Below are 15,070 nucleotides of genomic sequence, written 5' to 3' on the forward strand. Positions count from 1 at the left end.
CGATACCCCAGTCAAAACATAATGTAAATTTTATAAAAATTTATAAACTGAGTTGTAAATATTTGCGAAAATAATGCATTATTTTTACAAAAATTTGTAAAGTATTGCAAAATTTATGCATTAATTTATAAAAATTTGCAAATTTTTCCCTCTAGTTTATAAAATATTTGACAATTTTCATCCAAATTTATAAACAGTTTGTAAATTATCTATTGAAGTTAGAAAACCAAACCTACTTTATTGTGTACTGCAAGAAGTCTGCAAATTTGCATTAAAATTACCCTTGACTGTGCTCAATTTTGGTTCCAAAAAAATGGAATCAAAATGTTTTAAACAGCATTATCCATTCAAACTAAACTTTTTAAAGACTGCTGAGTGAAACCAAGACTTAAATTGAAATTCTATATACTTGAAATAGATCAACAGTAATGTATCGTCTTAAAATGATCAGTTACAAAATATATATCACGTCAAACGAAAGATAACTCATTAGGAACACGAACAAAGAATAGGTTTAAATTCGTCTTGATTAAAATTTTGATTAAAATAATTTTGAAAAATTTGGTCGTACCAATAATTTTTCTGGCTTGTAAATTGATCACTTTTATACGAAGTTTTACTGGTTTGTCGACTGGTCTCTTCGTCTGATGTCGAATTTAGATCACATATATTAAAATCCGGAGAACTAATCCCAGCCTTGTCTATAACTCTTCGTTCTGTTCAAGTGACAAACATATCTGTTGATTTGTGGAATTCTGATAACATCCTGAACGGTCCTTCAAGAGAGAGAAATCTGTGTTTTGCAACGTGACATCTCTCATGAACATATCTTTATTTGCGTCCCTGAGTGAAGAGAACACGTATCTTGGGAACGATATATTCCTGAAAAGCGCGTCTTCAGGGGTAATCTCACTATCCTCGTATGCAGTTCGGTTTAACGTTTCTTTAACGTCTCCATTTTTTTCTGCATCGGAATTTTTATAGTAAAGGCTATACAATAAAACAATGAAAGCAGTTAAAACTAAAGTCCCGGTTCCTAAAACAGCGGCACATTTTTTAATTGAGCGTTTTGTAGCAGCTCTGTTACTGATGTCATGTTTAATTGGTTGACGCAGTTCAACTTCGTCAGTCCCAGGACAATTTTTCCCGGAATCACTTTCCGAGGGCTCTCTGAGATCACGATCGATCACGATCATGATTTGATCACAATCGGTTGAAGTATCTAATGCGGTGCCAGCTCCTTTTCGAATCATTTTGTCGTTCAAATTCAACTGATTTTGAAATTGTTGTTTTGTTTCATCATCAGTTTGTTTGTAATTCATTTCTATGCTTGAACGCATTAGGGGCAAATAATCCCATTGGTCTGTGGACGAGTTCAACGATACCATGATAACATCACTCGCCAAGCGTGGATGAAGTCGGTATGGCCTTTAGGAAAAGGAGTTAGATTATTTGGTGCCGGTTGAAATTCGTCAATTATGTCATGTGGTACGTCTGAAATTGCGGGTAATATGAGGCTGGATGATTTTTTCGAGAGGGGTACAGAAGTTGATGTTTCGCTTCGTGACATCACATTTTTGTCGTCATTGTCCGATAGAAGTTCTGTTTCTGCTGAAGAAAAAATTTTCCTTCGATCCGTTTGTGAAACTTTTTCTGCTTCATTTCTGATGCCAATTTGAGCTTGGTGCTGATCAGTGTTCACCCTCTGCGTAGCAATCGATAAATTGTCGTTTGATGTTTGGGTACAGGTCGACACCGTTTGCTTGACCTCGACTAGAAAAATATCACTTGTTTTTAGTTCGCTGCAGAGACTGGCAGCGTCGAAAAAATTCCTTTATTGGCTTTGTGATACCCAACTCATCCGATTGACGTTCACTCCTGTATTTGTTTACTATGCTTTATAGTTTACTAAAAAATCTGTCTGTTAAAGAGCTCAACAAACAGATTTGCATTGTATGTGGAGTTCTGTTTAAAATCTATTTGTCAGTTAGCTGAAACAGCCCACAAAGGTACTGCTAACCGAACGATTATTTCTGTGAACGAATCCATGACAGACTTAAAGAAAAAACATTATTCTTCATTCAATAAATGAAGCCTTCAAAGCAATTTGTTAAGTAAAACTTAAATAACTAAAAAAAAACTGTGAGTCAAGAGTTTAGAAGGAGGAAAACTCTTTTTCTCTACACGATTTTTCTGGAGAGCCGTTCGGTAACTTGACTTCGTTTTTCTAACCTATTTTCTTCCTTCTGAAGATTGACATGGTCCGAAGCGTTAAGAGCACTACCCCGGTTTGCTCATCATACGAGAATGTTAGTAGTAATACTAGGTCAAACGTGATTCTTTGATTTCATTCTAGGTCATTCATGATTTCCTAGAAAACATACAGTGATCATTCAAACAAAATCAAAGCCTGAACACTGAAAAAATAATATTTTTCTGTTGATCTTGAGGAAATTTCATGGAAATCATACACGGTCATGACACATAAAATATTGTCCACAAACTAGTTTAATGTAGCCACACCACATATCGAATTATTATATTGCATTTGCAATCCACATTTGACTCTCTGTTTGCGCAAAAAATGAAAAACTTTGAAATTTGAACAATATCTGAGGTTGTATGCCGAAAATGTTCTTAATAGCTCTTTGAAATTAGCATTTATAGGTATTAAATGGTTTCAGAGAACATCAAAACGTTAGCTATTTATTTGGACTTACTCTTTTAATTAGAGTCCAACTTTTCAAAATGCTATTGTACGTTTTTTTTGGTGGCCCAACAAGTGATACCGGGGAACCACATAGGTGATGTTGTACCAAGAAACACTAAAAACCATATATTGAATAAAAACGTTTGAAAAACAGATGTATCATTATTGGTAATCAAATTGGTTCATATATGATTTCTATGTAATATCGTTTTATCTAGTGCAGAACAATTTATATACGACGCACTTAAACTGGAGGACAGATATTATTAAATCAACTTAAGTTCATTTGTACCCCAAGTTAACTTATTTTGTTCATATATATATATATATATGTCTATTGTTCTTATTCTTTTGTTCATGACTTAAGTATCTCTTGAAGATTCATTCTCTGACTTTTGCTTCTCATGTTTAATTGCTCAATTAAATTCATTTATTCTGCAAGGCGTCCTTATCTTCATGTTTAGCGGACAAGACTTAACTAGACGACTTAACAAGCGAATTATTCTAACAGAATTTGTAAAGCGTACGCGATCAGCAAAGTATCAATCTTAATAAACGAAAGCTGATTCGAGTCTCAAATCAAGTACACAAATCTGTCAGTGTACGACATGGCGCAGCAGGCTTCTCACAAACGACCCCTTTTAGCTTCGAGCCCTTTTTGGAAGAAACCAAGCTCTGATCCGCCTCTTATCTACAGTAGAACTTCTTAACTCCAACAGAAATTTGGCGAATCATGGAGGAAAGTTTTTCAGACAAAGAAGTATCACATTCGATCGACATGCGCTACTCACAACAAAACATTTGAAAAGAGAATCAACTGGGCAGTTTTGTGGAAAATTGAAAGAACTATCTGAAAATTGCGAATTCGGTAATTAAGAAGATACAAGAATACGAAATTTTTTTATAGCCAACGTGCAAGACTCTGATATTCAGAAACAACTGTTACAATAACAATTGACCCTGAGCAGGCAAAACGTTTGGCAATCAATTTGGACACCGAAGCCAACTTCATTTTTCTCCTTGTCAATTCACTGCACATGTAAACGTTATTTTACCACAACGTCAAATTCGCAACCCAAAACCACGACAATTTTTTCCACCACAAACTCGACCGATCTACAAATCAATTTTGTCTTAACTGAGGTCTTCCTGGTCAATCAAGCACAGAAAAAATTATCGGAAAAGGTTTGACCTGCAACAGTTGTGGCCTCTAAAACCACTTTGCTCGTGTTTGCCGAAAGGAAAAATCTAGTGGCTGCTTCAATCCAAGAACTTTCAACAGATGACTCAGTTAAGGCTATCTCCAACACGAACAACAATCTTGAATACAAATCTCATTATGAAAGCTCAGACGAAAATATGATAGCAAGTACTTCATGTACTACTCTTCAAAATCAACCCAAATAAACGACACTACAAATTGGAAACACAAAAATTGGCCTCTTTATTGACATGGAAGTGTCAGTGGTATCCTGAACCAGTCATTAGCTACAAAAGCATACAAAATAATTAGCAACTCATCTCCGGCACGATGGTTAAAAACTGCACCTGCAAAACAACTTAAAAATTTTGCCATTGAGACAAATCCTGTAATTCGTACAATGAAAACTCCAGTGGCAAGCAATGGTTGGCGAATGAAGAACTCAAGAATTCACTCTGCGGATCACAGCACTGATGATTTGAGCATAGAGGAGGATAATAGCAACTTTGACTGAAACCATAGACAAAAAAAACAAAACTTCGTTTATTTTTTTTTATCGCGAGCTTTCTTAACCAGTACAAAATTTGTTAATTGTTAAATAACCGTTGAAAAAGTACTAGTATGTTTCAATATCGTTGTTTAAAAATTTTTATTAGTGAAATTTCGAAATTTGTCAGAAAAGGGGAAATGTAAATAGAATGACTTTTTAGCTAGTGCAGTAAAATTCATACTCGATGTATCTAATTTGTTGATGTATTTAATTTGAAGGGAAATTATTAGAAAATCAAGTTCAGTTCATTCGTACCCAAGGTAACTTATCTTGTTCACGTATATGTCTGTTGTTCTTATTCCCGCGTTGGGATCCTTTTGTTCATGAATTAAGTATCTGAATCACGAGCAAGTATCACGCGCTGAGCGAAGTGTCGACCCTAATAAACGAAAACTAAATCGAGTCCAAATCAGGTCCAAAAAACTAACTCAAAAGAACTCCAAAACACTAACTCGAGTCCTCATCAAGTCCAAGAAAACTAACTCGCAAAAAATAAACTCGAGTCTACGGTTATTGTAGTCAACTGACAAGTCTGATTTTGCGCTTAAGTTTTTTCTTAAATGCGGGAATGGTCGAAATTGAACATCAGCCTTGACGCTAGAAAAAGTTTAAAATTTAATTAATAACTCACAATCCGCTCCCGCAGGCATTCAAGATTGTCTATCTACTCGGCAAAATTTTGAATCAAAGTGTTGAAGAAAAATCATAAAGTTATATCCGCATGTTCTACATTTGAAGAATTTTATTATGGTATTAATCCATCCTATCCTTCTGAGAGTGGAGAAGGTTCCGGTTTTCATCTGGCGAAAAGAGGAATTGATAAGTATTCATTCCCATAGAATTAATCCGGAAATAAGTTGGAAGTGTGCTAATTTGACAATCTTCATTTCCCGCCACAATAATACAGTAATTGTCACAGAAACTTTGCGATAATTTGATTAAAACCACTCGGACTGAGTTTAATGAGAATCAGTTTCTACGCCAAATGGCAAAGCAAGTTTCTCGTGGATCTTCTTCTCCACTTGATTACCTTCAGGTGTGTCCTCTTCCCCGCGACTAATTTTAAAAAAGAATTCTTCTTTTTAACTGAGTCGCACTATTGTAATGATTGTGATTGTAAAAGTCGTAACCAGCCATAATTGTTAATGTCGGTGCAAAATATTATTCAAATATTGTCGAAATCTTGATCAAAACATCAAGTGAAAGTATTACCGTGTTCAAGTTTACCCCAAAAAATATGTAACTTTAGAGCGGTGATCGGGGGAATTTCAAGCCAACTTTCCACAAAACTCTTACAACATTTTGGTGGGTAATGGAGGATAATTCGATGCATGAGTGGGGGGGGGGGGGTAATGAGGGGTAATTATCCCCTTTGGAAGCCCTAGTCTTACAGTTTTGTAACACTCGTATTTGAAGACCGACAATCTTGAACTCGCAACCTCCGTAACCTCGACCGGTTCTTCTAATCCTCTAAATCGTTGATGCTTGCCCCTTTCTTGACGTCCCATATAAATTAATATACTCCCTATGACCTCTCTTATCTTACATAATTCACCCTCTAAGTTTGCGCCCCGAATCTTACCTCTTTTTAGGAGCAATTTTTGTGTGATAAATTCTGATTTTCCCCCTTTATCCCCACACCCCACATTACCCTCCCTAATCTTACATCGTTTTACTCACCAGAGCCAATTATCTCCTATTCTTACATCAGTTATGAGGATACTCAGGGGTAATTTCGATACAGGTTGTGTTTTGAAAAAGCGATGATCACGTATTTCTTCAAGTCTCAAAACCTTTCAAGAAATGTCATCTTCAATCAAGTCTCTGAACAAACTATATTCAAAACTTGTAAAGACCTAACACACAACTCAACACGAACCAGGTGTGAAAATTGTCATGACGAGGGCTCTGATGTACAAGTGATCTGTCAGTTTTTCAAAATATCTTGATAAGCACTGATTTAGTATTTGTCACTCAGTCAATATATTACATATACCCATTTATCTACTTATCACATTCAAACTTGTTCTGATAATTTGCATATTTGCAAGATAAGTAGGAAGGTCTTGCAAGACTTCAGATTGCCATTCGAGTCGACTGATATATAGTTTTTAAGTTAATTCAGTGGAACAAATTTTGTTTTAGCTCTAATATAAACTGAGGTGCGCAAATTTGACAGAACCTGGGGGTAATTGAAGCGCGATCGCTATTGGACTCATCTCTCCCGTTACAATTGGCGACCTTTGGAAGCGAATTTCCTCATTGCTACTTGATGGCGCCTGCTCATTTAGCTGTCCATTAGACAAGCCCTGCGGCAGTTCCAGAGAAAGGTTGCTTGCCCAAACTCCAGATTGTTGCAATATTGATTGAACGCTATGACTTCCAGCTGAATCTACCCCAGAGTCTGCACTGGAACTTTGCAAATTTTGCGCAAGATTACCGCTGTTAACTGAAAACTGAGAACCAACGATGTCATTGCCTTCCATCTTTCTTCGGCGATTTTGATACTGGCAATTTTTGACGATTCAATGAAAATGGTTTTATTGGTTTTTCAAGTACAGCTCGGTACAATAACAAGAATATTTGTCACTAAATTCAACGGCTTATACAGCAGCCAGTTTTAAAAGCTGTTCAAAACTCATTTCTAAGCGAAAAATTATGTTCACATTTTGCTCACGATAAGCCAAAATGAGACCACAAAAAACTGTCTTGCGACAAAAATGTTCAAATATAGATCGATGCATATCTAATGTACACTCTTTTTATAAGATCGCACCGATCCTTTTTTGAACATTTTAGTCTTCTGAACGGCAAATTTTATTCTTTTACCAGCAGTTAAATGCTAGTAAAAAATAAAATTTGCTGCTCAAAGCTTCAAAGTTGATGACGTTGTCATTCAAGATGTCCTGAAGTACTGCGGACAATTTTTTTGTACCGAACTCCAAATAGACGTGACATACCAATGAAGGGACATGAATCAGTACTAATTCGCAATTGGATTTAGACGTAGGACGTCATTATAGCATCAGGTCCATTAGAGCTTCAACTTTGTCACGTTTTGATGATACAATCGCAGCTAATTATGGGTTAGTGAGCAGAAAGAAGGCAAAAAGACCTGCTAACGGCAGATTCTGAACGGGGGTGTTTCAAATAGACGACTGCAAATTTTCTTCCGTTCCTTGTAGAGCTAAATCACAAAATGGAATTCCGTTGCCTTCTAGCAGTGATTTGATACGGAGCGACCAAAAGTTTTCCGGCGTCTAACATGCCTGGTTTCAACTGTGCTTTAATCATTTCGAAGCACGTTTGTGAAAAGTGTTTGTCAACCAAAATGTGTTCGACGATGGGTTCGCTTCCAGTCAAGTTATGCATGGGCCTGCTGGGCAAATGGCCAAACCCATTATACAAAATCTTGCGAAATTTCTCGCAATAGTTCGAGATCTCTCGAGTTGCGCGGAGTGAGGGCGTTAATTTGCATTCTTTCCAAACCGAGTTGTCCATTTTCCAGACCTCAGACGAGGTACTGCAAAAAACTACACAATGAGCATTGACACTGTTCAGAGATTGTCTTCTATTATCGTGTTGGGTCAACTCATCCACAAGAATCACTTTTGTATCTCCCAACTCTCCTAATTTTTCTTCCTCATTTAATCTAATCATTTCGTCCTCTGAAAATTTCAACGTCGTCTCGTATCACAAAGTTGACCTTCCAAAGCTGCCATCAAACACTTTGACACCACCTTTGCCTAGAATATACTCAGCCAGACGTTTCATGTAGACCAACAACATTGTTTTTCCAGAGCCCTTTGGTCCTCTCACTACCAGCTTCAGTTAGGTATCATCGTCTGGAGCGTATTCAGGGTCAATAGCTTTTATAGATTTGGCAATGATGTCCAACTGTTCTTTTGTCCAGAGAATAACCTGAATCTTTCCCGAAGTTTTACTTATCACAAAGTTGTTCTGATATGCCTTTAGTTGGTCGTCACTCAATTCGAGCCCTTCGACTTGCTTTCTAATAAATTTGGTTGCTTTCTCTTCTGTTCTCATAGTACTCTGCATCATGTCACTAGCTATCTTCTGGTGCACTAAAGCGACAGAACTTTCCATTGAATTCAATGCAATCAGACGAGATGCAAGGATGTCAAGCTTTTTCGTAACTTCCATCTCTGGAATTTCTCGGAGTTTTGGCGAGAACTTCGATTCAAAGTTCTCGAAATCGCTTTTGTGAAAACCAATGACACGACTACGAGAATCTTTTGAAAACCAGTTCTCTTTCTCTTCGGCTTTTTTTACCCACTGTGGTAACTTTTTGGCATTAAAAAGACAAATGACACCATGTATAGGTACATCACTTTCCGTTTTAGTTTGCTCGTCTATACCAACTGTCATTAAAGTGTGAATGAACGTACTGTGTCTCTCCATATCATCAAAAATGTTTTCTTTACTTGCTCCGTGTTTTGCGCTCGCGTCCTTCACATTAAATATGAACACACCCTTCGTTGGGTGCACAACAACTGTATCATTTTCCACATTGAGTTCTTCTGATTTCTGTTTTATGAACATTTTGTGTCCGTCCACGTTGGGAAAAACCAAAAAGCCTTTTTCATTCCCAGCGAGTTGTTTTAAAGCCCGATATACTTTAAGCTCAGCCTCTTCTCCTTTTTTGACAGGTGAATAATGTTCCCTTTTCACTCTTTCTGGCAGAGTTGTGCTATATAAAAAGAGTTTTGGAATTCGAACTTCCGGTACCAACGTCACGCTTCCTTCTTTTTTCCAGTCTGGATACTGACTTTCAACAAATTTCAGTAGAGTTTTGTTGTCAGTTAAATTTATTTCAACTAATTCGTTGTCGCCTGGTAGCTTAACCGTGAATAGTCCGAGCACGTCTTCAACTGATGAACCGGTCCCCTGTAAAACAACAACACCCGGGTGAGGTTGTGGAAACGGCAACTGCTTGACCCAGACCAAAGTTAGCCCGAATAGACGATCCGGACAAAAAAACTAGAGCTTGAAAGTTAGTGCGAACTACCACGAAAAAATTCGATAAATTGCGAATACATTTTTGCCCGCGCAGTTTTGCGACAGGATGGAAAAATTAACAATTCAAAAAATTGTAACAATTATCAGACCGTGTGAGCCCAACGACATTCGGCCTTGGCCACATGCCTGACGTGATTCAAAGTTGTGTGCAAGTGAGCGAAACAGTTTTTAATTGTGCAAACCAAAGCTAGCGATCTTGAGGCAAAAAAATTAACAATTGCTGAATTTCGTTTAATCTAATTATGATTCATGTCGTTTCATGTCACATCTTTCATAAGAGCTACTGAAGAAAGTAACATAGGATATGAATTGACGAACATCAAACAATAGTGCAACAGACGTTTTATGTGCTGCGGTTCAACCTGCTAGTTTAACGTCTAGGAGCGGTTCACTCCCTGACAATGAACGGTAAAAGAAAAATAAATTTATTATTGGCTTCCCAAAATTCAGAAACCTCAAATGTATAAATGAAGTAAATGTAATGTTTTTACATAAGAGTTAGGGATGATGATAAAAACAGATTGTCATCAAAAACAGAAGAATGCTGTTCTCAAAAGGAACTTCATTTCGTAACGACGCATTAGTTTCAACCCCAATGCAGCATAACAAATCAGAAAATTATTCGAAAGTCGAACTGGTTTAAAACACTTCCTTATACTTTAACATTTGTTGGGCAGAAATTTTACTTTTCGTTAAAAAAAACCAGTTTTGTGCTTTTTATTGATAACATTGCTGTCTTTTCTCTTAGAAAAATTTCAGAAGTGCTGAGACAGCGGTCCATATTTTGAAGCTTTTTGGGACGCTTAATCAAAAATTTCTTCAGAAAACTCATAAAATCTCTCAGAACCACAAACTTCCAGAACAACACTAAAAGCAACAAAGAGGCTGAGTAATGTGCGAGGGAACATAATGTTTCAGCCCCACTTACCCACAATTTTGGCATAATTGTCTACCAAATGCGGAACACATTGAAAATCCTCTATAAATCAGGTATTTTTCAAAAAATTGTGTACAAACAAAAAGATTGCCTCCAAAGCAAATAACTCAGTGGTGTAGAAATTAGCACCGTTGTAGATTAAGGAGATCTGCTGATATTGAGTAAGCGAGTCAAGTCGAAAGCAAAATCAAAAAAACAAAAGTGAACATTAATTGCATCCAAAATTTTTTGTCCATTTTGAGAAAAAACTTATTACAAAGTCAAAAGAAGGTCAGATAAAACTGAAAGCAATTAAAATGACTTTTTTCAATAGAAAAGATATGGGACTGGTCCATAATAAGGTGGGTTAACACTTAGACACAAAAGAACAAAAACATTGAAATTGAAAAATTTTTGAAGTTAAAAAAAGTTTTTTTACAAACATTTATTGTCAAAGTAATGAAAACAACAAGCAATCATCTGAAAGCATCCCACAGGTTTATGATTACCCATTCTTCTAGAGGAGGTCATTGAGATCTGTCGTTATTCATTTTTTTTGCAGTTACATAAAGCACAACAAGTAGAGACAACAAAAAGAAAAACTATTAAAAAGTTGCTAGAAAACGCTGTTGAAGCTGTAAACCTTATTTTCCCCCTCATAAAATTGATTGCGCTGCCTTTGAACACCGATAATGTTGTATGAGACTTCTCATTATTCAGACTAGGTAATAAGTGGACAAAAGAAAAAAAAGAAAAGTAATACTTTTGTATTTTTTCGAAAGAAATATTTCCAAAGTCATGAAAGCCAATAGCTACAAAATGATATGGGTTCATTTGCTCAGCCTCTAGGACCTAAGAAACCCCTTAGATCTTTAATTATTCAGAATTTTTCTTATGTTTACAAAAAGAACGTCAAATATGACAAAAATCAGAAAATATTTTCCTTTTTTTCCCGAAAAACCCATGTCGCAACCAAGGAAATTAGGACGAATTCTTTAAACACATTAATAATTTGACTTAAATTCCCTTTGATACTTTCCCTTGACACCAATAATGTCATTTTTGACCTGTAGCTAACGAGACTTGACAAAAAATAGACAATAAAAGAGAACAAAATTGAGATAATTAAAAGTGTTTTTTTTTTAAATAAAAAACAATTGTTTCCAATACCATGAGAGCCGTTAAATCAGAACGCCGGCTCATCTAACCTTGCATGAAAAAACAGTAAAATTTGCAATTATCTAGTAATTTCCATGCGACTATATATAGAAACCAAAAACGACAGTTGAAGAAAAAAGAAATTATTCAATTAAGTTCTTCGAGAAAGTGGTGTCGAAGCCGTTGAAATCATAAGCTATAGCTTAAAAGATTTTGATTCAAGTTCAATTTTTTTTTTCTGAACGCCAATAATTTAATATGTGAATAGTCAATACTGTGATAATGTGACAGAACGAGAAAAATCGTAAAAATTGGGCAAATGCCTCGAAATTTAAAAAAAACTCCAGTAGTATCGCAGTCAAAAAACAAAAAATAACCTCGTAAAACTGAAATTCGGATTCTTTTTTCAGTAAAAAGAAGAAATAACTTTCCTTTCTTGACGACAATAATCTATAGTTGACCAAATCAAGTAAAAATCAGTGGCAAAGTACAAAAAAAAACATTATTTGTTTAAAAGGCAAGTATTTTAAAAATCAAAAGGAACCAAAAGCTTTCAAGTAGACAACTAGGTAAATTTAGTTGGAGCTGAATAGGAAGCCAATTGGACCTGTTAGCAATGAGTTTTGACTTGAATTTTTCTGTTCTTCATTTAATTTAAAAAGATTAAAAAAAAATCCGACCGATTACAATCCGAACTGTTTTGAATTGTAACAGTCCAAGATTGGGCCAAAACTAGCCCTGCTAATGCTGTTCGTACAAAGAGATCAATTAGTTTTAAAAAAATAAATAGATTTAGACATTTTGTTAGTTAAGAAATCAAAAATAAAAGCTGCGTTTTTGATAATCATTGAGTAAAGATAGCAAAAAACGACAAATTTTTAGTTACACAGCACTCTCAAAGGAATTGGAAGAAAAACTAGCCCATTTGGAGTTTAAAAAGATTGTGTTAGTAGTTTATGGGTGCGTACTTTGGGCAATTTTAATCATAGTGGACTAAAGAATCTTCTTTTGTGCTAATTTTAATTAAAAATGCTGAATATGGCAAAAAAAACAAATCAAAATAGTCAACAACACTTTTTTGTCTTTAAAAAAAACCAACAACAGTATTTTCAAAAGTTTTTCACCTAGTTTAGTCAAATTTTTAAAAATATTTAACCTATTTTATCCGGAAAATGTGATTAAAAATAACTCAAATCCGTCTAATATTCACGAAAATTTCATTATCGATAACTCGCTCTAGAAAACGAAAGTCAAAGAAAAAATCTTTTTAAATACGCAATCCACGCTGGTCGGGCTTTTTATTGTTACCACTCTCAGCTCTCTACGATGAATATATCGATCGGTCAAAATTGACTCAACAAAAAACCATTTGAGTATACAGTTCCTTCCGCCCCTCAAGAGGGGTCGGAACAATTAAAAACAAAATGAACTAAAAACTAAAAAGTGCTTAATCGCACTAAAACAATACAAAGTTCTGATGGTGTGAGAAAAGTTTGTGACAACTTTTCCTGTACACTTTTGGGAGAAAAATTTTGCCTAGGTTGTAATAAGACCACTTATTATTCTTTCGATTGACACAATTTTTGAAAAAGAATTAATTCACATGGGATACTACACAATAAATCTAATAGGATAGAATCTATTTAATCAGGTCAATTGGGCGTACACAGGGTTCATTAAGTGAAAAAACTATAGTTCCAGTTCCTTCTTTGGCTTCATATAGACCTTTTTTAAATAAAATAAATCCATTTTAAACATAATCCTAGTTATGACTGCAGGTTCAAGTTGAAAGCAGTTTTGGCCCTGATTTAATCACGCTGAAGATTGCTTTTGCACAGCTGAAAACGGCTCGGGTGCTTTCTTTCTTTTTGGTTAAGAGACGGAAAAAGATATCAATTTGAAATATCTAAGCAAACTGTAGCAACATTTTTTGTAGCTCATAGCGACTGCATTTCAGTTACGAGTAAACTTGATGTTTGAACTTAAACCTGTAATTGATTGAACGGAGGTCAGCTTAATGTGCCTGAAATTTTAAGATTGCAGTAAATATAAGAAGATGTCAACGCAAATTTACATGTTGAAAAAAGTGTTCTTAACGCTGACTTGCTATGCGGACTAATTTTATTTTTCCCATTTTTATCACGAGAAGACGCGAAGTCGAAAACAAATGATTGAGCCGTAAAAGAAAATTCAACTTCAAAAAAATGGCTATAAATTTCGTAGGATGTTGTCTGCTCATAGTCAATCAAATAAAGAATATGGTTTGTTATTTTTGCTCAGAAATAATTACGCATGGGGAATTCTAATTTAGAAGAGCCAAACCACTAGGCTTTGTATTTAATTGCTAAACTTAAAACTTCAGTTATAAAGTTGTTTTCGTACTTACTTGCGGACAAAATGAATTTTTTTTTGTTTAAACTTGTAACAAATACTATTTTGCGTTCACTTAACAAGAAATGTTTAAGGTATAAAAACGTTAAATCCAAAAGAAGCCGGTTGCTTTAAACTTGCCCAAAAACATTTTGGGCATAAAAAATGTAAGTTACGTGATCGTCGGAAGTCGAGGAGGGTTCGTCCATCTTAATTTTAGGCGACGATAAAGGGCTGCTTGGTTAAGTTTGAGTAAATATTGCGAGAACTTCCCAGCAGAAACCTCACATTGAGCTACAGACACTTCATATGTAGAAATGGTGATTCAATGCCAAATAATATTATTATGTACCAAATGAAATCAGTTGTCAAAAGAAGATAATAGAATTTTTCAGGAGTTTTTGTTGATACCAAAATGCCTGAAAAACTGAAAGACTGATACAAATGAATGTTTTACTTCGATTACGAATAAATATAAATAGCAATTAGGAATAACTACGGGCAATTCAAGCAGACTGATACAAATGAATGTTTTACTTCGATTACGAATAACTGTAAATAGCAATAACTGTATCGTCGTTTTTAGATCTCGCAAAACCGAACATACCGAAGCTTTCTCACTTTTTAGAACGAACATGCCGAACAAACCGAACATGCCGACCATTTCTTACGTAGAAAACCGAACATACCGAACATTTCTTGCGTCGTTTTTGTTCGGTCTTCTCAACTAGGGGGTGTATTTTCATTGTTGTATTTTCATTCCATGGTGGCTGATGCATAGCCTGCTCGTTTTGGAATAACCATTTTGGAATACAGACAATGTATGTGTACAAAAGCATAAAATGTAATTCAACGCATACGTTTCTCCCGCGATTTTCTTTCTATTTTTCTCTTACACGGGAAGAGGAAATTGTAAAATTTAAAGTGGAAAAGAGTTGATATTACTACGAGAAATATCGTTTATTTTTTCCATCCGTTGTCCGCTTGTCTTTATATTATGTATGAATAACCATTGAAAGGCGCTGCATTGAATTGGTTAACATTTTGCTTAACACAAAAGTAACGTCTCACATTTTGACCCCAATTTCTAATACATCACATAGTAACTAACAAGGTATGATGTTT

At 35.3% G+C, this 15,070-nt stretch overlaps 2 protein-coding genes across 2 annotated transcripts; both read right to left on the reverse strand.

Moving 5' to 3' along the window:
* Positions 1-449: 449 nt before the first annotated feature.
* On the reverse strand, positions 450-7,164 carry LOC142345557 (uncharacterized). Its single transcript, XM_075397653.1, has 2 exons — positions 6,644-7,164; positions 450-1,773 (listed from the first exon to the last, which is right to left on the reverse strand). Exons 1-2 carry the CDS (start codon positions 6,945-6,947, stop codon positions 1,376-1,378), a joined length of 702 nt encoding a protein of 233 aa, XP_075253768.1. The 5' UTR covers positions 6,948-7,164; the 3' UTR covers positions 450-1,375.
* A 194-nt stretch (positions 7,165-7,358) lies between these two features.
* On the reverse strand, positions 7,359-14,860 carry LOC142345556 (uncharacterized). Its single transcript, XM_075397652.1, has 2 exons — positions 14,122-14,860; positions 7,359-9,369 (listed from the first exon to the last, which is right to left on the reverse strand). The coding sequence occupies exons 1-2, from the start codon at positions 14,152-14,154 to the stop codon at positions 8,293-8,295; spliced, it is 1,110 nt and encodes a 369-aa protein (XP_075253767.1). The 5' UTR covers positions 14,155-14,860; the 3' UTR covers positions 7,359-8,292.
* Positions 14,861-15,070: the final 210 nt, after the last annotated feature.

This window comes from Convolutriloba macropyga, chromosome 9 (assembly GCF_964194025.1).
Source record: "Convolutriloba macropyga chromosome 9, txConMacr16.3, whole genome shotgun sequence".
Classification (NCBI taxonomy): domain Eukaryota; kingdom Metazoa; phylum Xenacoelomorpha; order Acoela; family Convolutidae; genus Convolutriloba; species Convolutriloba macropyga.

Coding starts and splice junctions, on each gene's coding strand:
- LOC142345557 (XM_075397653.1), bottom strand. CDS start 6,947: ATGGAAGGCAATGACATCGTTGGTTCTCAGTTTTCAGTTAACAGCGGT. Junction 1,774..6,643: donor CGCGCTTCAATTACCCCCAG/GTTCTGTCAAAT, acceptor ATATTTTTCTAG/TCGAGGTCAAGCAAACGGTG.
- LOC142345556 (XM_075397652.1), bottom strand. CDS start 14,154: ATGGACGAACCCTCCTCGACTTCCGACGATCAC. Junction 9,370..14,121: donor CCTCGACTTCCGACGATCAC/GTAACTTACATT, acceptor GTTGTTTTACAG/GGGACCGGTTCATCAGTTGA.